Source organism: Triturus cristatus, chromosome 2_1, assembly GCF_964204655.1.
Source record: "Triturus cristatus chromosome 2_1, aTriCri1.1, whole genome shotgun sequence".
NCBI lineage: Eukaryota > Metazoa > Chordata > Amphibia > Caudata > Salamandridae > Triturus > Triturus cristatus.
Genome location: NC_140581.1, coordinates 567,213,731 through 567,241,445, shown reverse-complemented (window position 1 = coordinate 567,241,445; position 27,715 = coordinate 567,213,731). Strand labels below are relative to the sequence as shown.

At 40.1% G+C, this 27,715-nt stretch overlaps 1 protein-coding gene across 1 annotated transcript in view; it reads right to left on the bottom strand.

Annotated features, from left to right (window-relative positions):
- Positions 1-27,715, bottom strand: part of ADGRV1 (adhesion G protein-coupled receptor V1) — a 1,990,932-nt gene that overhangs the window by 1,161,178 nt on the left and 802,039 nt on the right. Inside the window, exons 48-53 of the mRNA XM_085632468.1 lie at positions 12,587-12,694; positions 9,969-10,221; positions 9,486-9,620; positions 9,090-9,312; positions 1,977-2,181; positions 603-749 (exon numbers count right to left, since the gene is read on the bottom strand). Coding sequence (XP_085488594.1) covers positions 603-749; positions 1,977-2,181; positions 9,090-9,312; positions 9,486-9,620; positions 9,969-10,221; positions 12,587-12,694 — 1,071 coding nt within the window. The remainder of the gene's footprint in view (positions 1-602; positions 750-1,976; positions 2,182-9,089; positions 9,313-9,485; positions 9,621-9,968; positions 10,222-12,586; positions 12,695-27,715) is intronic.

The window sequence follows — 27,715 nt, the reverse complement described above, 5'->3', positions numbered from 1 at the left end:
CACACTACACATCTAAAGAAGACGTAGTGGGTTTGCCCTAAGCTTTGTCTGTCACTGCACAGTTTAGCCCTCATATGACTACTGTCTTTATACATTGCTTCTAAACACAATTGAAATAACCACAGACTTGCATAAGGCATATGAACTTGCACTCCTCATGAACCTCAGATTTCTCTTGAATCAATCACGCGTTTCTGTAATATTTATATTTGCCTATTCTCTTCAAATGATTTGCTTGCTTTTCTTTAAATCATTGATACCATTTTAGAACGTGTACTAGGCAGCACTTAGGAACTAAAGAGCTCGGTCACTTATTCACTTATAATGAACCCATGGCACACATTTTGTTTCTTTGATTACGATGGAGTAATGACAATGTAGACAACAGATAATGGGCCTTTCACTAGTTTATGCCTTGTTTGCTAAAGTTCAATGCTTCCTAATTTACAATGGTTATTTGTTACTTAATAATGCATAATATCGTTATATAAGGGACAACCTGTTTCAACATCACCATGTTTACTCTCTATTCTAGTGCTGAAGGAACGTTCCAAGTACGAATCTTATTTTAAACCAAGAAAATAGTTTTACAGGTTTCTTACCACTCCTGCAGCTGGCGAAACATCACTGACACTTCCATTGGCTGTCCATTCCACGGTAACTCTCCCAAAGGTTCCTCTTAAACGCTCAATACTAAAGGTTACCAAATTGTCTTGTTCCAGCTCCTCAGCTTGTTTCAACAGAGAACTCTGGCCAGAAATAAAAATGGGGATATCAGTAGTATTACTCATGGATCCATAACTTTTCTAACATAAGAGAAAACGCTTACTTGCATATGCAGATCTAGGAATCCGCTCATTCACTTTTGCCCCCTAATCTATTGGTATGCTAGCTTGGATAACTGTACATGATTACAACTTCCAGATGAGCAGTGATTTTGTGAAACAAAATGTAGACAAGTCTGGTGTTCCCTCAGACCGCAGGGGCATTTCGACTCTTCCCACTGGACCAGGAGCAAGTCTGATTTCCATATGGCCAGCCTTTGTCTGAAGTGGCATAGTGGGCAAAAAACAATTAACTGGAATGCAGGCCAGGATAGATAATAGGGGTTGAGACAAATTAAAATAATTAACCCATAATATTGTTATTTTGCTGTGTGAGATGTCCTTAGTGTGGAGGATATTCCAAAGAGTGAGTCCCGTACTCACTGTGCCATGGGACTCACACTGCACTTCACTGATGAGGCCCAAAAAGGATGAAACATGGCTCGGGTCCCATGTGTACGCTGCTGATGTGGTCTGACCTGACAGTGTTGGCTTGGCTAATCCTATTGGACCATGGCAAGTCAGAAATTCATATTGATGGTCCCTGCCCAGATTGTCATACTGGACAAAAATACAATGGGCTGAAATGTGGCCCGAGTAATTACTAGTGACGGAGATCAATTCAAGCAATCCACCCATCACTTTTATGTTTTTCATGGCCGATTCTGAACACAACTTATGGTACCTTAGTACACAAGAAATGTTAGCAACTGTGTAATCATGCTACAAACTAAGAACACAAGAATACATTAATTTGTTTTGTTCCAATATCCTGAAAATTCTGTTATGGCTTGAGCTCAGGAAAGGCATACACTACATTTAATCACAGCTTTGTCCACATCTTAATGTGCGAGGGAAGAAGGAGGAGGTCTGTAAATGAGAGAAAATACTCATTCTACATTCTGATGGAACTCTTCCAGAGAGCGGAGTAAAAATGAGTCTACAGAATGGATATGGAAGCAGAGATTTAAAAATGAATAATTACATAACGACTTTTGCAAATGTAGGCAATTAGAAGGCATCTAAACAGAATCTTAAATTTTATGGCCTTTGATCTAGAAATGTAAAGATAGATATTAATAAATGAAATTTTTTGTTATATTTGTCATGCATACCAATTTGTTATAGAACAATACCTCTGCAAATATTTACCTGGGTAAATCCAATTATTCCATGAGCATCATCATTAGATGGTACAACTATTGTGACATATCCACTCGCACCAATCTCTGCTCCTCCTTTGGCATTTTTCAGTCTAACTCTGAAGGATTCATTATCTTCTGGGATGTTGTCATCAAGAACATTGATGGCTATTACCATTTCACGGTCTCCAGGTTCAAATTTCAATTCACCTGAGCTAGCAATAAAAGAATATAGACCGAATTATAATATATAAAGGTTTGAACATCGTGAATAGGTATCCCATACAGTACATAATAAATAAGTAAATGAGACTTGCACATTAAAGTTGCCCTTTTGAGAAAGACTTTCAAGAACAAGCAGTTTAGGAAAAGGAGAAGAAATTCACCATCAAGACCTTTCTTCATTGCTATAGTGAAACTTTTCTAGAACCCCTACTTTGAAACAGAATTAGACAAGGTTAGCCCCAATTAAAGATGGAATGCATTTTATTAAATGCTGGAGCAGGAATAAAGTATATAAAAAATTGGCTTGCTGGTTGAGAGGGATCCAGCCCTACTCAAGCAGGAGCCTTATTAGGTTGAAGTCACAAGCAAACCCTAAATTAACCTATGCTCAACCCTTTGGTAGCTTGGCACAGAGCAGTCAGGCTTAGCTTAGACATAAATTGTAAAGTATTTGTGCAAAACACGAACACAGTGAAAACACACAGCAAAAAGATCCAACACCAGATCAAAAAATAGAGTAGAGTTTAATAAATAAAACATCCAATCAGTAGACCCAGAGACATGCAGGTTTAAAGATTTCAGTGAAAATAGCACCAAAAAGCAAAATAGACCAACTGTGGAAATCTAGTTGCGCCAGATGGGTATCAAGGCATCCCTAAGCTCTCTTTAGTGTGTGGCTGTTTAGGAGGAATACGCAAAGCCTAGCTGGCAACTACAATCAGTCATGTGACCCAGAGACAGGCTGCAGGCATTAAATGGGAAAGGTAGGAAAATGCAAACTTTCTAAAAGTTATATTTTCAAAATTGTAATAAAAAATCTGACTTTACTATAAAAGAGAATTTATCATTACAATTCCAAAGACACCAAACTTAAACAGTTTACTTGTTACCATTTGGAAGTTACATCTTGTTAAATGTAATAAGGCAACTCCAAATATCCTATAGGAGAGGTAAGCCTGCAGTAGCAAAAAAGGAATTTAAGGGTTGTTTACTACCAGTACTTATAAAACTTAAAAGTACATCTCCAACATTTTAAATACACTGTATCCTGCCCTCTGGGCTGTCCAAGGCCTACCGTAGGGTGACTTTTATGGATTAAAAAAGAAGGTTTGGGGCTGGAAAAAGGTTTATTTTGACAGGTCGACATGGCAGTTTAAAAACTGCACACAAAAGCTACAATGGCAGTCCTGAGACATTTTTTAAAGGTTAAAGATTTAAATGTTTTGGGTATTCACCAACTCTGAGTTAAAAGTAAGTTTACTACTGTGGAAACTCCGCAGTTGAGGTAGAGGACTCCACACATATAAAGATGGAACAGAAAAATCTTTTTGTGTGTGGAGTTCCCCGCCCTGTCTCTAGAGTCTCCGCAGTCATAAATTTACAATTAACTCATAGTTTATGATTACAAAAAAGAAACACAAATTGTACAAAAATTTAAGTTTACCTTTGTGAATCAGGATCAAAGATGGTCACACAGTATGGCAATTGATTATAGCACAAGTGGGCACAATGATCTTACCAACAGTCACGTTAAACCTCTAATTTACCTTCACTGATAACAGAACACTATGCTTAAATCCTAACAAACAGTTTTAAAAAGTTTTAACGAATTCCAACCACCATCAACTTTAATCTCATGTATTTTAACAATGATTCATTTTTAGACAACACTGTCAGACCAACAGACTGAAAAACAGACATCAAAGTTACCCTCCATGTACCTAAAAAGTGCATTACTGCAGATAGTAACCAGGAGAAAATGTCCTCGGAGACTCATTTGTGAATTGTAGCTTCACCCTCAGGTTAGTGAACACTGGGTCCATAGAAGTAAACTATTCCAAATATTCTCCTACAACAAAAACCAAAACACAAACAAAAAGAGGGCTTTTGTGATGAACCCCATCTTTTTGCAGTTTCTTCCACTTAAACCGCTGACAGTTTACACTTGGATAAGCTAAGAATTACTGTCCAGGTCACATATATATGTGCTATGCCCTGAAAAAATCATAATTTTTTTACGGTGAAATTATCTTTACTGGCACTTAGGTAAATCAATTCCGATTGTGTACAAAGTCTTTGCACAGTTTCACAAAATTTGCAAAAAACATTCCAGATCCAGTGGGTACACATACTGCAAAGAGATCTCCACCAGACAGGTGGGATTCTCTTAATACAGCAGATGGTCTTCTGCTTGGGGTATGGAGATAAAGACCAGGTCCTCATACAACGTGGTGGGCTGGCAGGTCACCGGTTAGGGTCTAAAATTACCCTGTTACTTTGGGGAAGAAAATCTTCTTCAAAATCATGAAGCCACTACATTGAAGGAAGAACCCATAGTGCCTTGAAGATTTAGATTTTTCTTTGATCCATAGCAGAGTAGCAGTCTTGCTAGTACATGGCAACTTTGTTGGAACTCTTGAATATGAAGCCCCACACATAGAGGGGACTTCTCAAAAGCTGTGGATGTCATGTGTCATTTGTATGGACCTCTAAACTTTGTCAACCCCCCTCTGAGATGACCATTCTTCACATTCATCCAGTCACCTTAACAGATGCGCATTCTTCTGCATCTCTTCCTTCCTCTTGCTCATCTCCCCCATTCTCTCATCCATGATGGCATCAATTTTATTCCTGGAGGTCTGTCCCTCATGATTTCGAGAGGGAACTTCCGGATGGCATCATGCTTACTAGTGTGGTATGCTCACACCATTTTCATAATCATTCTCCTCACATCCTGCTCATTCACTGTCGCCGTTTGAACGGTGCCCTTGATCATCCTATTAGCCCTCTCCTCAGCACCATTTGCTTGAGGATTATATAAGGATATGCAATTGTGTTTACCTGGATCAGAAATTGACCGCAAGTTAGATTTCACACCTACTCTTAACTATTTTTCTCCTTCTTTACACACTCCACACAATTCAACCGATTTGTCAACCTGATAATCCATGCCCGATCTCTACCTCTCCATCCTTAGGAGGCAAAAACTTCTCTCAGCTCATCACTACAGCTTCGCCACTCATAGACAATTCTTCTAATATCTAACCGGAGGTGACACAGTACTCTCCCGTCTACCACCCCTCTGAATTAAGCGCTTTACTTCCTTCAAGGAACCATCAGCACCCATTTCCTCTAGTCATTCATCTGCTGTGATTGCCTGGACACCCCAAGCTTCCACTAGATCATCCACTAAGGCGACAGCTCCTTCGCTCTCTCTGCACAGCTGGACAATCCACCTCCTGCCAATCTCTTAATAATCTTCACAGTCTGTCTGACAGTTTTGCCAACCTCTAGTTATACTTGCTGATTCTTTACCCGCTCCTGCCGGGAGCAAAATCTGTACCAACAGTTTATCGTCAGTGCACAGTAAGATCTTTGTACCCCACAAGCACATCCGAAAGTACTTTGCACCTGACGCTGCCACCAATGGTTCACATTCTATAACAGAGTGGTTTCGCTCAGAAATCAACAATTTTCAAGGTATGTAAAGTGTGGTAAGTATTACCCAATCATCCTTTTCTGTAAAGTACATAAAACCCTTTCAAATGAATTCTTGGTGATTGTGTTGGGAAATGGCTCCCTATCAGCATCTGAAAGCTTGATGTACATCCTCTTCATGTGAAGAATGCACATGAAGAGGGCACACAGCAAGCTTTCAGCTGCTCATAGGGATCCATTTCCCCCACACAATCACCAAGAATTCATTGGAAAGGGTTTTGTGTACATTACAGTAATGGATGATTGGGTAAAACTTACCAAACTTTACATAACTTGAGCACCCTGGCTGGGGACCATGAGGACATGGATTATGCATTGATGATATTTCGCAGGATGCTCATTTTGTGATCCTGGATTCTCCTTTTGGGGGCTCTCCCCTTCTTGGTTTTTAGTCCTCAGGAAGACCCGGTAAGATGTATAACCATTAACACGTTATCAGAGGATCGAAACGTCGGCATACTTATCCAATGTCCTGCATCAGTTATCCTGCAAATATATAAAGGAAACAACACATGGATACCTTGAGCGTCACTAGTTTAGACATTTGACTTTGTGTGGCTTTTATGTTTTTTCATGTCTGCATATGTGAACACTGTAAAAAAAAAACCTTTTCCACGTTATGTTAGTTTAATTGATTGTATTATATGTAATCTGTGTGTTTTGGGGAGACAGAATAATATATGTTATTGATGAATTACTCTTTATCGCTGTGGTTTGTGGATATTAGGAAGTTCCATGTGCAGAGGCAAGTAAGGAATCACTAATGGTAGCTCTTGCACAATACCTGATAGGGATCGTCATTGGACCCTTCATTTCCATGCTTAATAAAAATCATTTCTCACAATTTCTACTGAAATTGTGACACCTGACAGGACAACTTGTAGTATATACTTATATACCCCGGGTCTGAAGGACACAAGGCATCCCCATTATATTTAATGATTGAAAAAAACATAGCATTTCAATTTGTTCACATCATGTCTTGCATCCTGACTGGGCATTCAAGGGTGCATCAACGCAGCTTGGACTTTATTCCTGTTCTTTAGGACTTTCTACTGTAATTGCCACTGCAGCCTGACCTAATTCACAGAAAACCTGTGAACTACAGCCTCGATATGACTGTCTTGAGAAGATTGATATCCAATATTACTTCTGAGTATGACGGAACCTTATTTTCTGAGTCAGATCCTAATGCTACTCCAATGATGTGCTCTCAAGAGTCAGACTAAAGTTTCAACTTCGTAAAAATACCCATATCAGCACCTTAAGATTTTTAGGCCTTTCCATCATTTCCCAACGAAATGTGTTTATTCGAATTGCCTTCTGGTTCCATATTTAATTCTATTATTTGTTCATTTTGGTTGATTTAAAACATTTACATTTTAAGTGGCATCAGTAAATGGACTTTCACTATTTTTATAACCTAAGTTCTCCTCTGTGGGACAGCCCACGAAAGTGTCTGTAGAAGAAACCTGTGACGTGTAGTGGAAAGACCTGGTTAGTGGCTGGTGCAGTTTGATGGCACAAGTGAGAGGATCAGTCACAATGCTGTCATTACCCATACTGGAATTTGACATGCAAAGTCACTTGGGGGGATACACTTGCCACAAAAAACTCCCCCAGAACATGCAGTAGATTACAATATAGTAAGGATGGGAGTGCTGAGTTTCTAACTTTTCAGGGATTTTATTTGGTTTACCAACTACAGGCATTCTAGTTCTTCTGCAAACAACTTATGCTTGGCCCAATAGGAGTGGGAACTTGCAAATAGGAGGAATACACCCAATTTACTTTGTAACAAGAAAATGTACTGGCTTTTCAGAGGAACACAGAAAATCTGCTTCTTCTACAGCCAGAATCTTGGTCATCCAAGACCTGAATCCATAAGAGCCATGTTTATGGCCTTTCCACAGGGTATTTCTGTATAGCTCTGCTGAAAGAACCAGATGTCCAAAAGTCTTGGTTAGGTCCAGTACCAAAGGAGGCCTCTGACTAGTTCAGATGATCCCAGTTACCTCTCTGTTTCTGGTCAGTCCAGAAAAAAACAATTTCAACAACTACTCAAGAGGTCAATCTTACTTGAAGTTTGTTTTGCAGAAAATGTGGCTTTGTGTAAGACAAAAGCCCCAAATTTGTGGGTTCCAGAGAATCCGGTTGAATAAGGAGCCTTCCTTACACAAAAGGATGATTTTTTCCCAAAACTACACTTCCTTGCCCCACCAACAGCATTTGCTTTGCTGAAAACTGTGTTTACCACGGTTCTGCGGAAAGAAACGTTAACACTCGTCCGGCCAAAAAGTGGCTAAATAAAAAAATCACGGACAATTTCAGCACACCAAACAACTGTTTTCAACCCAGCTATGAGTGCTTGTGAATTCCATGGACAAATCATCCTGCTCGGGCATTTTCTGTCAGATATCTGGCCCTCACCAATGGCTATCGTATTCTGTATCTGACCAACTTGACAGATTATTGCAAAACCTTTCTAAATGCTGAGGTGGGAAGACTATAGGATCTTTTCTACAAGTTCTCAGTGTGTTTCCAGACTCTTCTGCCATCTAAGTTACACCCGAAAAAGTGACAGGAAAACATAGCAAAATGCATCAAAATCTCTAGTGAAGATGAAAGACATAACAGGAAGAACATTTTCAAATGGTAAAAAGAAAAAAATCAGACTTTAATTGTGAAATTCCTTCTGTGCAAGTTCTACACATTTATGTATAGTATTCTTGACGAACTATTCATGAAAAAGTTACACAAATATGTGGAATAAATACAAGTAGTGTTAGGAAAACAGGTGTATGACTGTTTTCCTATGAATAACTGATGATCTTCAACAGAAGGAAAGTATGCATGCATAAATGTAAATATTTTCTGATCAGTTAACTGCTGCAAAATATGAACATTTATGAGCATATCTAAGTCATGCTGATGCCTATTCACGAGGGCTTTTTGGAGTACAATAGTACTTTTGTAGTGGTCTTATAAGTAGTCCTATATGTTTTTACGAATTGGACCCAAACATGCAAAGTGTGAATACAATGGGAATATTCACAGAATATGTATATGCAATTGGCACTAACAGAAAGGAGTTTGGTCTCCTCACACTTTTTCTAATAGGGAGTAGAACGTTGCGGACTTGAGTCACAAAGAGAATGCAAAATAGTAATGCTTTTGTGAATCATCCTTCATGTAGTTGGCATGTTTCTGTAAATTAGACCTCGGATAATAAAGCTGATACCCGAAACATTTAATGGACAGTTATCCTTTTCATATTTAGTGTGCTATATCAGCATCTCCTCAAAAATTGGTGAAAACAGTGCAGATGTATTTAATCAAAATAATAACTATTATTAATTAATAAATGGACAAAACATAAACTTCGGTGTCGTGCATTTACCTGGGTATAAAATCAGACTGGTTAGAGATGGACACAAGCTCATAGATCTTTGAGTAGTTACTTCCTGCTAGTGCAATTAGGCTTTTGGTTGAGCTGATGGACCGCACAGGAAAAGAAACCAGTTGGTTCGCTGATGGCGCTTCAAGTTCCAGAGAAAAGCGACTAGTTTCCGAGTTCCAAGAGTAAAGGGCAGATGCATTCTTGCCAGCCAGTAGAATCTGGACTGAAAGTAAACAGAAAAATACATCACTGCAGATCATCTGTTTGATGTCAGTGACTGAATTTGTTCAATGTCATAAACACTTAATATGAACATACATACTATTTTACGTATGCACCGCCCAACTACTATAACCTATCACAAACAAAACATGCACGTTTGTAGGAAAAACATACCAAACCCTGAAGGAGGAGTAAAGCTGTGAATCATTTTTAAATCAATGAAAGGAATCGACTGAAAATGCCTGAAAAATGGTCGTCCTGTCTCCCAAACAAACACTTCACAGGTTGTTCTGGCTGCTGCGATTGAGGCTGAGAAGAGACATACAATGGGTCGATTAGTACATGAAATACAAAAACAGTAGACTTTATACATGTCTTCTTGAAACAGCAACCAATCCCACCTGATTCAATCCTTATTTAGTGTACGTTTGTGGGAATATTCACTTAATAAAACATGAAAGCACTATGTGCATCCTTTCAGTTGCATATTTACATATTAATTTATTTTTAAAAGAGTGTTCTAATAAATTAAAAAGATCACGCCAATAAATAATCGCATCTGTGCACAAATTGTTCTCAGTCGATATACAAAGGAGGGAACAGTGACCTTTAGCTAGTGTTGCTCAGTGATAGTTTCACTCATCTCGAGAACCATACCTTTAGCAAACAGCAGGTAGATGTCCCCTCCTGATGACACAGCTTCAACCTGTATTGTTTCATTGACCGGCACTTCCTGTGGATTCCGAAACTCGTTTGTCCACCAGGTGTATAGCAGGGAGTTCTGGGTGGTGCTTGTTGGGGAAACAGCCATGTAAATGTCACCTCCTCTTTGCAGCAAAGCTATTCGGGACATCCCATAACTAGGGAGGTTTTGATGTAGCACAAACAGACCATTCTTCCATTTGAAAACCTATATCAAGATGAATCAAAGAGTCTTATGTAATATTTCATACACAAAAATCACAATAATTCATAAAGGTATTTGAACCCTAGTCCCTATTGAAGTACGCATATGTATTGGTAATTGATGTCTCACTGCATTTTGTGTCTTGCATTGTAGGGTATAAGGAAATAAATGTCAACAAAAAATGCTCCTGGAAGTTATCTAGCCTTTTGTTAAAAACACATTGCCTCATGACAAGGTGCTTTCATGCCTCAAAAAGGACACTAAAGTGAAAGGTTGCACAGTGAGATAATCGTTTGTGCAAACCAAGCCTTGCTGGTCCTGCCCCACCAGTAAATAATTGAAAAATGACTCATATCTCCAGAGTAAAACGTATCTTCCCAAATGTATTAGATAAAAAGTAACAGGTTTCATAAACATTTGGGAGGGGACCGAACGAGATAATTTAACACTTTAAGGTCTGCCACAGAACACAAATATCTTCATCCGTGCATCAGAAATGTGTGGACCGAGTAGAATCCATTTATGCTCCGTATATACATGCATATCCCACAGGACAAATAGTGCCTGTCGGATACATGATTTTCCTGTTGGTTTCTGCATGGTACAGACAGGGCTGCATTGCAGCACCCTTATCCATTTAATAAAGTCCCTGTCAATTTTCAGTGTTTATGTTTGTAGAAAAGTCGAGCTGGAACCTCAAATATGCAAATGCCCAATTTGTAAAAAATGCTGTTTCAGTGACAATCTTCAGGATGCATATAATATTGTTGGAAAAAATGAAGTTCTGTAATTTTCTTGTTGTTTGCAGAATGACTGTGACCATTTCCGGGTATTTGTACAATCTTAAGGACTGATTCACAAAGGAAAACTCACAATTTTGTGTAAGTTAACTCTTCGGTATTAACAAAGGTAAACTTAGACCAAAAGTCTAACTTTGCTACTTTTCGGTATTCACAAAGGTAAACTCAGACCAAAAATTTAACGTTACTACTTTTCGTTCTTCATGAAGGTAAACTTAGACCAAAAGTCTAAATTTACTACTTTTCGGTATTCACAGAGGTAAACTTAAACCAAAAGTCTAACTTTACTAGTAGTAACTTTACCTTTGTGAACACCGAACAATAGTAAAGTTAGACTTTTGGTCTAATTTAACTTTTGTGAATCGAGCCCTTAGTGAGCAGGACATACATTTTTTTGCGCTGGCACTTATGTCACAAGCAGGTTGCAATTTGTACTATACGGTAATGCAATGAAACCGTTTTCACTTTCAGGACCTAAATTTGTAAAGACAATGATTGTTGTGTATGTACGAAAGCCTGCTGTGCATTTGCAATAAACACACCTATTTGTTTTAAACATTCTACGGAGGTACAGTAAAATATTTCACATTTGAGATATTAATTCAAAAATGCACATACTACATTGAATACTAAAGTTTTTGATAATTAATGGTAGTATTCAAAGAAGGTCACATGTTTTTGCCAATGCGAGTTTTTTGTAATGGCATTGCTTAGACAATTACAGTGATGTGTTGTTTGCTCCCCATACAGGACCTTTCACTAGCAAGTCAGGAGCCTGGCTACAGAAGAGGGTGCCATTATAAGCACGTCATCTTGGAGCTGCAGATGAGCAGGAGCAACTCACTTGCATCTCACCATATTGACAACATTTACTCCTCTTCTTCCTCATGTGCCTCCAGGATGGATGTGATCACCTCGTGTAGTTGCCTCCAACTGGGTTCACAGTTTAGATGCATTGACATTGTAAATGCAGCCAGAAGCAAGGTCCACGCTGTTGTGTTTTGGAACAGGGCACTGCAGATCAGCGGCTTCTTGAGTAAAACACAGCAGGCCAGTCGTAAGTTTAGAGTTGGTCAATTTTATCACCAACTACTTTCAAACCCCCAGGTCCTTTTTAAAAAACTAAAGTTTCTTGCTGCTATGCAGCTTTTAATGTGGATACTTCCCTTATGTTTTACCAAAGCAGAAATTAATTTTACTCCAACGCAATCTCGCAATTATGTGCAGTTAGATAAGACATAATTATTTATGAATAAAAAAAAAATCTGTCTTTCCACTGGAAAATGGGATTGTTTCTGAAAAATGTAAACCCCTTATTTTTTGAAGCACAACATTTAAAGTACACTGCTGATTTTCCAGGGGAACTACAATAGTTGTCAATGGAGAAAAAATTACTTTTCGACATATACCTCTAGTTCAGCAAAATCGTTCAATGCATTCTGCGATGTGGGTCTTTGCTTCTATATGTCACATAACAAGGTAAAAGCTGGGCTAGAAGCTCATAGAAAATCAATTACAAACATGTATTATGTGGTATGAGATATGTGAAACATATCTGAAGAACTAACCTGGGAGGTTTCTGGACCGGCCAACCTACTGGCTATGACCAAATAGTCATTGTCACCTGCAGAAAAGTGTTTTACATCGCTGGTTTCTGGGACAGATAACGTCTGTACCTAGAGTAGGAACAACAGTGTTAAACTATGTCACAAGCACATTTATTGGTTACTGACGAATAGTATTCACTCATACATTCCAATGTTCCAACATAACATATGAGTTTCCAGTGTAACAACAGAAAAATGTAATATTGAAAATTAACTGCATGAAATCACTGACCAAGACTCCTAGTCACGCAACACACCATATTGTCAGTTATGCAGGAATGGCTAGATGAGTAAATATAAAGACAAGGAGCTGTGGTGGATGGCCAGGCTGAGGTTCTCTAAGGGTACTTCTGCAACAGCGATGCTAATGGTTACTTTTCACCTCTGACTCCAAGAAACAATGTGGTTTAGGATAGTGCAGTGTTGAACTGTTTACATCTTTTCTACAAGGTTAGGCTCAGATGTGCTATTTAAGACAGGCTCAGCGCATGGTTTTAGACTGACTGGTGACATATAATGCTGTAGAGCTGTAGCAGCGGTATGCATAGGCCTTTAGCAATGGCATAGGATTGGTTTTTTTTTCACAAGCTTTATTTAATACTCATATCTATCTTTATTGTTTTTTTCCCTAGAGCTCTATTCAATGCTCTGATCTTTCCGCAAGCCTGGCAGACCACCACTTGATTAAGTTTGACTGGCTGGTCTTAGTAAAATTGCAACCCCTTACAATTAAATCCCCATGCGCTTCCAGTGCATTTCAGAGAGATCAGCCTTTGGAGTTCACTAGGTCCCTGGAAAAGAGCGCTCCCTCTCTCTCATGCGTAGTGGAGGATGACGCCTGGCTCCTGGACAGGTGAATACATGGCACAACCCATAAGCTCACGACAGTGGCCCAACATATACTATGCAAAATTAAGACGTCAAGTCCCTGGTACACAGATAGTCTCTGGGAAGGAAAGAAACAATGCAAAACCTTAGACAGATAATGGAGGAAATATTATAACCCTAATTCCAAGGCTATTTACAAGGTAGCTCTAAAGAAATACTAAACTGAATTCAAAATAGCCAAGAAGGCTCATCTGGAAAACAGGATAGAGAGAGCAGGAAATAAATGTAGGGAAATCTTGAAAGTTGTTAAAAAATGTATGTCCCCTGAGGCTTGTGCCAGATTTCAACAGCCTTCAGCTGAGTGGTGCATTCAGCTGGCTTTCTATTTTCTTATTAGGATCTCAATCATCCAAACTAGCCTCTCCTCTTAGACTCATTCTGAAGTGGTTTTGATGGATGTAATGCAATCAAGAATAGCTACCACAACTATAGCGACACTCACTAGCTTCGAACACATGCCCTTGGAGGGGTCATTAGCAGCTACAAGCAGCCTCAAATCAGGATCTCCTTCAGCTCCCTGCCCTCCCAACCTATTAGCATGAGGGGCAAACATCGCATGCTGATACGTTTCTTAATGCATCTCTGTCTACAGCATCAATACCTCGCTCCTGGAAGAAAGCCAAAATCTTGCCCCTGCTTAAGAAACCCTAATCGGGCAAGGGAAAGCAATCCAACTATAGACCAATATTGTTACTTTCGGCCATGTCTAAATTTCTGGAAAAACATGTAAATCAGCAGCTCTCCCAGTACCGGTAAACTAATAACTTGCTCCACCCTAACCAGTCCGGCTTTAGACCTAACTTCAGCAAGGACACAGTGCTAATGGCACTAATGGAGGCTGCTGAATACATAAGAGGCACCTTAGACCTCTAGACGCTTGTGGGAAGGCAGTACCGATCATGTTAGGCCTGTAATGTGATCCCCCATGTCGAACTCCTAGGGCATCTACAATCCATCGGAAAAGTTGGTTAATCTTTGGACTTACTGGCTTCCTTTTTGGAGGGTAGAGGGCAAGAGGTATGGATCCCTCCCTTCTTTTCAGAGTCCCATGAACTGTCAGTGGGAGAGCCCCATGGTTCAAGCTTCAACCCTATATTATTTAAGGTATATCTTACCCAATTAGCTCAACTGGCCGAAGCCTTGGGAGCAAAAGGGATCTCATACGCTAATGATACTCAGCTGCTGTTCTCCTGGAGGTGGGAAGCGGAGTTCCCAGGAGAATCCATCAGATCCCGCCTTTCACTGGCTAACCTCCCAACAACTTTAATGTAATGGAGACAAGACCAAAATTCTATTGTTCTGTCTAAACCCTCGGGAAGACATGGCAGACCTTCTGGCCAGATGACACACCCTCCCTGGTCCTCAGGGAGTACCAGTTAATAACTTGGGTGTAAAATTCGATGACTGTCTGTCCTTCCACCACAGAGTAAAACTGTAATAGGTACATGTTTTGGGCTACTGTGAATTTTAAGGAAATGTTTACATTTCCTTTGATTCTCAATAAGGAAGCTGATCGTCCAGGGATTTTTAAGCTCGAGGCTGGACTATGGAATTGCCCTATATTTAGGACATCCAGACTACCTGGTCAGCAGACTACAGGTGGTCCAGAATACAGCAGCCCGCGTTTTCCTAGGCCTTCGTTTGAGAATGCACATATCCCCGCACCTGCGAGCTTTCTACTGGCTCCCAGTAAAGAAAAGAATCTTGTTTAAAACACTTGTTCTAGTCCACAAGGTATTTCACCACAGAGGTGCAGGCAATCTCAGGAAAAAAAATCGCTTCTACATCCCCCCAAGAACCAACGATCAGCCAACAGCCTCTTGGCCAGAATCCCTAAGATTCTCCGTACCAGTGATGGGGGACAGGCCTTCTCCTTTCTAGGGCCTTCTCCATGGAACAAGCTCCCTCTTGAGATACGGTCAATTGATGCAATCTCACATTTTAAGAAAAAAAATGGAAACCTGGTTCTTTAGGCAGGAACAGATAGCTTAACCACACATTGTGCCCTGTGAGCAGAATACCAGGACACTCCTTGGAGTAGTCATGTGCTATATAATTAGACTTTCAACTTTCTTACCTGGTCTCTCCCAGAAATATTTGTATGACTCTAGCTCCACATGTTCCATTTTGAAAGTTAAGTCCCCTTTCCCTACTGCCTGTTAATAATTGCTGAGTGCTTCATTTCAAACAATTGCTATTAATTAGTGATCTCCGAAAAACAACTTGCACACCAGCTTATAGGTAAAACAGGAATTACAACCATTCTTCCCAACCTCTAGCTGCAAGAGAACAAAAATAATGGAAATTCGGGTATAATGGAAAAGTACACACCAGCACTTCTTTGTCCAACAAATGTGACACGTGTGCATGGACATGGTTATAAAACCACCCTGCATCATGCACGTCACCTCTATATTTTCAAAGATGTAAATGGCGTATGATTTACATGCCTTAAAGTCACCCATCCATAACTCTTTCTACTTAAAGCAGGCTGGAAGAACTGTGAACTACAATACCACTAATGAAACTCACTTTCCTTGATAAGATGCTATACAATGTTTGATGTAACACTATGCTAGTTACAGACCAAAACATGGAATTCTGCTTGCTAGAAAATGGTTTTGGGATCCAGACTCAGTTTTTCATCAGCATCTCTCCCAGTAGCTTTCGCTTATATGTTGCACCCACCTCCCCATGAAGTGACTCCTCTGCCTCGAAAGAGGCTAGAATGCATACTACGGCCTGTTATAAACATTATTCAGATTCTAAACTCCTACATCTACTGATGTGACAGTCATAAGACAACCACCTTTTTCTGTGCCCTAAGGGGGGAAGTCTAATAAATTTAATTAAATCACTGAGGGAAAAAGGAGTGTTTTCTGTTTGATTTAAGTCTAGACTGGCTATACTTTTGTGGACGGTCTTCGACTTGCAACCATTCTTCGGCCTTTATTATGAGTCATGCAGTAAAACAAAAGCACCTTGATCCTCATTTAATGGAAATGTACAGTGTATTATCTATCATACATGAAACTAATAGCTGTTGGTAAATATTGAACTCAATATTTACCATACCAGTTTTTATCCATATAAGTACATACAGTATACAACATTTACTATACACAAATGGTATGTGTTGATACGTTTTCCCTTTCTGCAGGGTCACCCTGATTTTTTTCCTTTTTGCTGAAACCTGTTTTACTGACTATAGAACCCTGTGCACTTTATTCATTCTAACCATTTGTAAAGTTTCTGTGCTCATTTTTTCAACATGGTAAAATTGGCTTCTCCCTCACTGGCATACCTAACTTACCTATAAGCCCCTAGCATATGGTATCAAGGTGTACCCAGGCCTTGTCAGTTAAATGTCACAAGAAGACTGCAGCACCTGTTGTTCCATCCACCACAGTGGCTATGTAAACATCACAGCAGGCCTGCCACCAGTAGCCTGACTGTGCAGGTTTTAACTGCAAATTCGACTTATCAAATTAATCCGTTTTAACAGGTCTAAAACTTTCTTTTAAATATAAATAAGTCACTCCTAAGTAGGCTTTATTGCCCAAGTGTTAAGGTGCATGGTATTTAAAAGAAGACATGTAAATGTTTAATGTTAAAAATGTCCTCACAGTGACCAGTACCTGAAAGCTATTTCCACTGTAGCCAGGCTGGCTGTTCCATAGGAAAAAACTTGGATGCAATATTAAATACTAATACCATATCTCGAGAATGGGACTAGCTTGAAAAATAATTAAACTATTTTTAGTAGTTATTAAAAATACCAATTCAATGGTGAAGCTAAAATCTTTCTAGATATTATGGAAAAGCAAGAATTAATTGTGAACCTGCTCCCAGGAGCAAACAATAGGCTGGCCTGACTGGGCAGAGATTGAACCTGACAGAATATGTAGGGGAGACTGGGAGGATCCTTTTTGACATTAAAGTGTCAAGCCTTGCTTGAATGTCACATCCTTCCTGATAGGTGTGCTGTGGATTTTTATATGACACTTGGGGTGCACTTCAGACAGGCTTCCCCTGTCACAGGCAAATAACAGATGAAACTTGGACAGGACCCTCCTTTTGTCTCCCTCAGCCAGTCAAGCCCAGTCACAATGAACTTCTTTTTAATATTACAGTGTCACAACCTGATAAGTAGGTCGGCTGGGTTTACGTATAATGTGTGGGGTACACTTCAAAGGACAAAGGGTGGAGGCCAAAACAGTTCTTGTGTATCCCATGTCTGGTTGCTGAAAACTGAGATTTGTTCCACCAGACTTATTTCTCTGAGATTTCTCTGAGGAACTACCTAAAACTGGATTTTGGTGTTAGATGTGGGAGGACACTAGAAGTATTATAGCACACTCCCCACACACAACTGTAATCCTCAGAACCCATATTTAATGTGGTTGAAGACTCCACCATCTTGAAAATGCTCCAAGTCGGTAGGGTTAGCCGTGAAAATCTTTACCCCATTGTAGGTAGGAATGACTACAGGGTCATTCCTACCTACTAGCTTGTGCTAGGAATAAATGTGTCACATCAAACACAAAAAAGCTGATTGTAGGCATTCTTACAATAAGTCTATCCACTGTCAATCTGTTGGGGTAGCATTCCAACCCATCGGTATTGTGCCCGCCATGCCACCCCAGTTTAGGCCCAGCCATATGAAAATCTATCTTGGCTCTACTCCCTTAGGAACAGTACATCCTGAACTGCCAGACCAGGTACTCCCTAAACCAGAACACACACAATCCAAAACTGGTTTCACCATGATTGGAGCTCATCAGTTTGGTGTAGCTTAGTTCCAGTGGCACAGTGAGCAAAGGACCAACATATGAGCATACCCGTGCCACCTATGGTTGTACATCAAACACACAAAAGGTGATGGGGCGAACTGCTGTATTAAGTCTAACCACTGGCAATCGATCAGTGAATTTGTGCAAGCTTCCTCCCATCACCTTGTATGGTTTTGACAAATGTGACTCCTCCAGGCACCCACATCAGAACACTCCTGTATCTGTGGAAGATCAGAAGAGAGCTGAAGCTGCTGTCTGAGACCTGAGATGAGCATACATGACTAGGCCTGCTCTCTCTCTTGTACCCAAGACAAGGAAGGGGACTCCAAGGGTCATTAGACTTACCGCATGCTAAAGCTACAGGGACTCAACAAGCTGCAAGAGGCCAGTAATTGCCCAGCTGATATGTGGAAACTAGACCTAATACTTTGCATATTGCCTCTAAGGTAAGCCTGTATGCTCTGTGTCCTAGCTACTGGGAATGAGCTTAGATTTATTTTGTGACTTTAGTGCTTTACACTGATAAGGATTGTGATTTTAACTTGAAGTGGGCACTTATCCCGGTCAACTAATAACTAATTGCTTCCAATATAGCATATGGTAAATACAGTATGTGTTAAAACACATATGGACAGATCGCTATTGCGAAAATTCCAGTTTGGGTATTTCCTGAGCGATCAGAAGGTCCTACTTTTATCAATGGAGACTTTTACTTCTGGCATCTTTGGGACAAAGTACCACTGACCCCTCGACTGGGGACAAAGGGATATAGAGCTTTGGGGCAGCGAAGATGGCTGCTCCATGAAAAAGTTGTGCTGGACTAGCCCTATATTGGAGAAAAATAGAATGAAACTCAGGGACTTGGGTAGCTAAAAACTGTGAGCAGATAGAGGAAAGTTCTGCAGTCTCAAAATTTGTGAAAATAATTTTCAGGAAGGACCCCATATTACCCACAACAGCAGGCACCACAACTCCATGCCATGAGGAAGAGATGTAGGGAGAATAGCGTTTACGGAGCGGAATCGGCAAACCACCAAGAGTGAACTCAAGAAGGGATTGAAACCAAGATAAGATCAAGAGAAACTAGGACAGGATCAAGAGAAACCAGACCCAGACACCAAGTAGAACCACACCCAACAGTCAGAATAAAAAAGCATCAAGCACACCTACATCAGCCAGCTTAGAAAGTGCCACAGATACTACACCTGCATGCCTTGAGACAGGAGAACAGTGTATGCAGAGACAATGAACCAGTAAGCCACCTATCGAAAAATGTAGGACAGTATTCTCGTACTGAAAACCTGGAGTCACCTGAGGAACACCTGGATGAGTCATCTGAAAGGTGCAAGACCAGACATTTGCACCAGGAAGGGTTCTCAGCAGGGCCAAACAAGAATGATGGGAGGTGAGACGGTGGCCCAAACCAGCATAAAAACCTGAACTGAGACAAAGCGACCAGATAAATCTCACTGAGTGGAACTTGGGTGTTATATGAACTTTAAAGAGGATATGAACATTTCTTTTTTCTTTTCTAAGGTAAGGGCGTGAATGACAAGGGAAATACCCAGCAGAAAAAGAGGACACAAGACAAACATACGAGTGGAAGGCCTTACTTAACACTATGCAAATAAAAAAAGGACAACTTTAAGCAACCGCACTGAAAAAAAAAATCATAGTCAGGGTAAGCCATAGGAGGAAACCAGGGGAATAAACTGTGGATTGCGGGGGTGAAAATTGGGGGGAAACTAAATCCAAATAAGGAGAAAAAACACAGAACACAATAACATTGCAACAAATAAAGCAGAAACAGTCAATAACATATAACACAATTAAAATTTTAACCTGAAAAAGTTGAAGGTAGAATCTCTATGTAGAGCTATCACTGAACATGTTGAACACACCTTCCAATAAAAATCACCCAAGTGTAATTAACTGCAAACCACTTGGTACCATATGAAAATATAGAAAAATCCCACTATGGGGACTGGCAAACTGAGCCAAATGCAAGATATTATAAGAATCTTTCTCCATACTTACTTTCAGATCATTTCAGCCATTGCTGAATGTGTTTTTTGAAGGACTTTATGGGAACAAATAATCAACATGTAGAAACTCTTCGAAAATGCCTAAAGTTACTCTAGGATCCATTCTATATAATGGATAGGTAATATCTATCTCTGCAGACTATTCTTCACAGACTAACTTGCTGAGGCAAAACTTTCTGGCACTTAGATCACAACTCTAGAAAAGAGACGTTCAATATGGACTTCTGAGTCTGGCAGCAATGGTCATAATGGCTGAATGACAAATAATGGAATTGACAGCTCTTTAGAGTCTGGAAAATTTCAAGGACCACCTGGAATCGAAAACTATGGTCACAACACTACCACAATGGAGAGGACCCATGAGCCAGTCACCCAAGTTGCATGGCACACAAGACTCAACATACGCAGCACTCCCAATGCATGATAGACAAGACCTAAGAAAATCTGATATAGAAGGTTTAGATAAAGTCCAGATCTCCACTAAAGAACATTGAGTGCTTTAATGAACCAAGAACTCAGACAGAAGACCTGGGACTGCTAAGGCATCACAGGTGATCTTCATTGAAATGACAACTGACAAAGGTTGATGAAAATGCCCTATAGTGGATATGCAAATGTATCATATTGAAAATGAAAAAAATATTAACCATATTTTTATACATTTGCTAATATAGGCTCCTCAAGACCATACACACAACAAATTCTGTGAGTGAGTTAGGCCTCAGCTCTCAGGAGCTAGAGCCCGCAGATAAAAAGTAAGTACATGCCAGAGATACCTGTGAAAGGACCATTATACGTGTTATATGCATAGTATTATACGTTATACCCTCTGTATATTCCTGTAAGTGTTCAATTACCTGCATCAACAGTTAGAACAGACCCATTCTATATTCCATACATGTAGAGACTCCTGCCATAACTGATCTTCATACACAAATACCTCCCTTCCATTCGCTGTGCCTCTGACTTTTGGTTAAGTAGGACAAATGCCACAAAGTTACAGAACTAAACCAATAGAACCCTCATTGCTCAATGTACATAGAGTCAGTACAAAATAATCAATCAATCAAATACCTTATTCAATTAAAAGAATGAATCATAGTAAGTCAGTACCAATATGAAAAGATAGAACCTTGTATAATATTTACAATGTAAAAACAGACATTACGCTCTACTGCATGACACTGAACATCTAAACTGAAACGTGATTGGGTGGGTCCTGTAATAAGCAGTGGCCAGTATTGATCTCAAACAGCAAAAGACAACATTAACCACAGATCCATTAAAAAACATAGTGCTGCCATACTCATACATGTCTTTGTAAAATTTAAAACAATGAATGTGATTCTACTTACAGGCTCAATTTATGCACCCAGCAATGATAAACAAGACTTTCTTTCCAGACTCTTAAGAGCTCTGACTAAATCCAAACCTTGCAAAATATTGGTGGGGGTGTTTAGACCACAATAAACCTTATGCTAGATAAAACTCGACGGGTTAACCACCAGAATAATAATGCCAGATCTCTCCTAATGGATGTGTGTAAAGCTTTTGGCCTGCTTGATGAATGGTGATTGTCACATCCATGGGAAAGGGAATGCAGTATCTTATCTAACCAGCATGGCACTGAATCCCACATAGACGGTTTTAACACACACTTCATTGATATCAAAGATAGCTAACTATGCCAAATAGGAGGGCTGCAGATCATGTGATGGTACAGTTGGTGATGGAGTTAGGACATATTTCTCAACCCCTAACATTATGGTAGATGAATACATCTGCATATTAATTACCCTCTGACAAAAAAGCTTTGTTCAATATTAGAACATACAAACTAGAAAATGAATCTCCAGACATATCAGCACAACCCCTATGGGCTGCAGACAAAGACATGCTAAGAGGGATGCTGATGCAAGATTCAACCATAATGCAAAGTGATGCAGGTGCTAAACAAAATAGAACAGAACAATCAAGTATTGCCCTCATGCAAAGATACAAATCTAGAACCACCCCCAGCTGGAGAAAACAGAGTGAAGTACAAAAACAAAAGTCAATTCCTGTGATACGTAATACTGCAGGGCAAGTCCTAATTCATCCGATAAAGATAGCGGAAACCTTTGCTTCATTCTAGGAAGGCCTGTAAAGTCCAGAGGCCCAAGACATATTGGCTGCAGAAATAAAACTCTTAAGGGAGCTGAAGATACTGTCACTATCCACAGAAGGGGGAGTTTTTCTTAATGGAGAGATAACACCTTAGGAATTGCAGGAGGCTATCAAACATCTACCTAAATGTAAGTCACCAGGAGAAGATGGATTCCTGGGAGAATTTTATAAAAACAAGAACATTACTACTGGAACCAATGTTACACACAGCTTACAAAGAAGCAGAAACCAAAGGATCCCCCAGGCACTAACCAACAAAGCTATAATTTCCCTAATCCCCAAATAGGGAAAATAAATCTCAGAGTGGGCCAGCAAACCTCCCACTATCACTTATTGATATTGATATATAATTACTAGCCAACATTCTAGCAATCAGATTGCATAAAGGGATCTCCTCTGTGATTCTTGATTCCAAAGTGGGCTTCATCCTAGGACATTCCTCAAGGAATAATATCTGTACCATGACACAATTACTGCAGACATTACGAGATCTACTGACTGAATCTATCACCTTATCACTAGACACTGAAAAGGGGTTTGCCCACATTGAGTGAGGCTACCTTTTTAGGACTTTATGTAGAACAAGACTTAGCATCCTGATGGGTCATCCTGGGCAGGATGGGAGAATGGCGCTGACACTTACAGCTGAATGGGCAGTGTCCTGTCCACACACAAATGGTTACATATTCCCCTGTAGGGAGTCTGAAGCCAGGGCTGGGAAGGAAGGACCTCTGTGCATGTCAAAGCCCCTCTTTGATGTCACCTCTACTTCAAAGGCACAATTGGGTATTTGGCCCCCACTAAATCAAACACTACTGGATCTATAAAGAAACTCTGCCAGGAAGAAGGACCACTGTCCTGCTACAAGGACTTCCACTCTGCTGCTCTGGAAAACTGCTTTTCTCCTGTGCTGCCCTAATGCCTGCTACCCTCTGCCCCTGCTGAGGAAGAACGGGACTCCTGCTTGAACCCAGAGTGATCTCTAAGGGCATGCTGGGTTGCCGTCTGTTTTGAGACTCAGGGATACCAAAGTCTCACCTCCTGCTCCTGTGCCTGGTCTATTGGAAGAGGATCAAGGTACTTGCTCCAGTGGAGTCGAAGCATCCTCTGATTCATGAAGCAGAATTGTTGCATGGCCATTGTTGCAGGAACAGAACCAGCGCATTGCACCCAGAACCAGTGCATCACCTCCAGAACCACTACATCGCCTTCAGAACCGCTGCACGCCGCCGCTGTAGTGAGAGATGATCGACTCTTCCTCTCAACAGCTGGAGAAAATCGGCGCATCGGCTTCAGAACCGATGTCCCTTGGCTCCGGCAGTTAGTCCATGGAACTGGTGCATCACCATTGTTGCATGCAGAAAATGGATGCATCACCTTGACTGCGGGATCAACACCAACATATCGCTTGGCTGCACCCCGCATCTCGCTGTTTTCAGCAGGCCTTGCATGACTCATGTTCTCAGCCTGTGGTTGACCTGAACTCTTGACTTTGCCCCAGTCCAGCACGACCACATAACTCCCACAGGCGCCTATGGCTTCGTAGCACTATTTACACTTTTATTCTTTAAAAATTCATATCTTGCCTTCTATTTATTGTTTTTTGTTGCTTTGGTCTTGTTTTATTTATAAAATTATAATATATTTGTCTACACTGGTGTGGAGTCTTTTTGTGGTGTTTTCACTGTGTTACTGTTTGATGTGTTGAACACATACTTTACACATGACCTCCTAAATTAAGCCTTCCTGTATGTGCCAGGCAACCAGAGGGTGAGCACAGAGTGTGTATCTGACTTACCCTTACTAGGTTTGAGGTTCCTGCTTGGATAGGGTGCATACCGCTGCCAACCAAAAACTCAAGTTCTAACAAAAGGTCTAAAACAAGAGGTCCAAAAGTGAAAACAAAACTGGGAGTTCACATCATTTAGATTCTAACAAGCATTCACATGCCAACATTTGATAATTACAAGATGTGTTCCTGGAATAGGAAATACCTGTCTGGACAAGAGAACATTGGTTTCTTTACTTCAGATTTTTCCCAGATTCTAGGAATTAATTTGCTGTAATTTTCTACCTACTCATAGCAGAGGGAATATGTCAACAGGTGGTGGAGGAGACTGGAGGACGAAGAGTCTCAAAAGAGTTAGGAAGGAGCATTGTCTGCTCTCCTTTGGTATTGCAACGCTTGGGAGGGGGCCAGACACATGCTTCTGGCTGCAGGCCCAATCCTTGTCAATTTCGTGATTTTACTGGGTGTAGATCTACACTGGGTATCTTCAATATCAGAATTATCAGTCAGGAAACAGTGTCCTACCTGTAATGGCCCAGGGTACTAACCCCTCAGAATTAATGCTCCAAGTGGGATACTGCCACAATTAATGAGAGCCTAGGTGTTCAGCCACGCTATTAGAATGTGAGCCAGTGAATATCCATAAGGGAAAGCTTGGTTTAACCTGTTCACATGACCCTGCTGTTTAAGAGCTGACTCACAGCAAGTCTTCAGTCTCCCTATTTATGTCTCACTTATCTAGCCAGTCGAATTCTATAGACATATAAAAGTGCTTGCCGAATGTGTAGAACATGAATAAACTGCATTGCTATAATCCCTTCAGTGAAGATCTGTTTGAGACTGATTACCAACTTTTTAAAGTTATTGTCTGGTACGTTCTTCCAAACATTGAATAAGTTTCTGCAACATATGAATAAATGCTGTATTCAAGTATCTATATTGCACATATTGAGTTGTACATAAGGACACTTGTCATTTGATAAAACATGTCATATGATTAAGAACTATTTCATTGGGGATACAACACCTAAGTATGGTATTCAAGGGCACACCCTCCATTGGCAGATCCTTCAGAATACATTCCTGCATGTTTTGCAATTTAATTCTACCCTACATACCAACCATTTAAAATAAACTCTCCTTCATAAAAGAGTTGAAAACAATTTGAGATGTTCAGCTCTGCGGTCAGCTAAACAGATGTCTATGGGTTGCTTCATGATGTGCTTATTAATCACCAGTAAGATAGACAAGGGTAAATTAATGTGACCTATGCTAGGATCTGCCTTCAATCTATAGGTACAAAACCTAGCAGTGTCAATTTAGCCTTTCCTCATTTCAGCTTCTGTGAAATAAGTAACTATGAAACAATAGTAATACTACTCCTACTTGCAGAGCTTGGGAGGACGGCTGTACCTTTATAAATCCTTACCTAATTTCCTTAATTCCTTAATAGAGCCTTATTATGACATCTACATACACACCATACACATAACACAAAATTTACACCATTTCTGTACTAACCTGTTAAAGTTTAATTCTGACATCAAATGTCTTCTTGCAGAGCCAGAGTCATCTTGGGATAAACGGAAACTGCTGCCAAAACCTAACTTCATAACTTATAGGCATGTATGGTTTTAAACATAGGGTACACATGCTTTTGAACCAATATTAAGCAATATACTAATTACGATTTACACCCAGTGTTATTGATGGAGCGGGTAGTAAAAAATGTTGTATACCCCCCCCCCCCCCCCATTCTGCATGTTTATATTAATCTGAATAATCAACTAATGGTAAAATTATTAATTCGTTTGAAGTGAAAACTCACCAATTATATTAACAAAAGAATTACATGTGGGATTTGCATTTTGCATGGCTAATCTAATTGTATACTAATATATGTACGCATACTAACGGTAGAAAATTAGAATATTGCATGATATATGTTGCTTTTATGATGTAATTGTAAATTGCACCAGATGACATCACTGGGTGAATATAGATGCTTTGAATGTTGCTATTATGCTAGATTATTACTTACACATAAGGGAATTAGTGAGGGTTTAACATTTTATTAGCCATTTCAAAGTCTTAATTACGTTTTTGTGGTTGTTTTGCTTAGGTTGACCATTTAGGCCTTCATAAAGATGGCTGACTGAGACGTACGACGTGACTGCTGCTGTCTCACGAGGTTTTGGGTGAAGTGCGCATGCGCCACCGCCGGCAACAATGGCCTCGTCCTGACCCCAGTAGAGATGTACCCACCAAGGTCATACTGGGAGAGTGGCCAGGACCTCAACAATGGATTGTCTTTAAAACCGGAACCAGCAAGTGCGATGACTTAATCTTACGGACTATGTGAGAACTTTACCGAGTGACCCCAAATCCACCAATGAGGACTGTCTAAAACTCATTCTTGATACATTTTGACATTAAAATCATTATAAAAGACGGTAGAATAGGGAGTTCAAAAGGCTTGCTGGCTTGCTTACTAAAGGTCCTGTCGTTCGATTTGTCTTGCTGCGAATTTCCTGACGTTATGCTGACGGAGAGGACGGTGACACTGCTGGACAGCTGTTATCCTGAATCTTTGAGAGACTGAATTGCGGCCTGACTTTGATGAATTTAAAGATTTTTCCACGACTTGACTGACTTAGAGGATGACTAATAGCCAGATTAGGTAATTATGATGTTCTGCGGTTTGGACGATGATTTTCTAACAATTTGCAATTTAATTAGATAAATGATGTTTTGATTAATTGACAAACGTGTTGTGTCAATTATTTGAAGAAATTAGAATAAGAGAAGAGTATAAACAAATGAATTGAATTACCAAACTATAATACAACTAACTGATTCATCGCCAAATGAGGGGAATATCACGAGGTTTGAAGTTAATAAAAGTATTCAATGCGCATTAGGGTTTAGGTGAAAAGATATTCCTTTCATGTCAGCGTTTTTGAAACTTATTCCTCTAGGGAAACAGATCAATGAAATTGTGAGTGTTGGTGTTATGGGCCCCACCAATGAATGTATTTGAGTGAATGTGTTATCGTGATATTTGATCTGTGACGAAGGGGGAATTTGACATTCCACACTGCAACAGTTTTTCTGGTAGCAGAATGATGGTTGTTATTGTTTTGGTTTGGTGAATATAGCTTGTACATTGCTGATCGATTATTGGTTATTGATTGATATTGGTTTATGTATTAACACTCTATGTTGAGTCGCGTCGAGTTCTATGTTGTTTGCACGGCTTCTGGGATGTAGGAAGTCGGAAGTTTGTAACGGTCCCGTAGTAGAGCAGAGGTAAGCGCTGCTCTCGGGAAAGACGGAATTGTTGTTGCCCTGTAGGTACACAGGGAGAAACGTGTAACGATTGAAGTTGCACGAAGCATTGTCTGGGTTC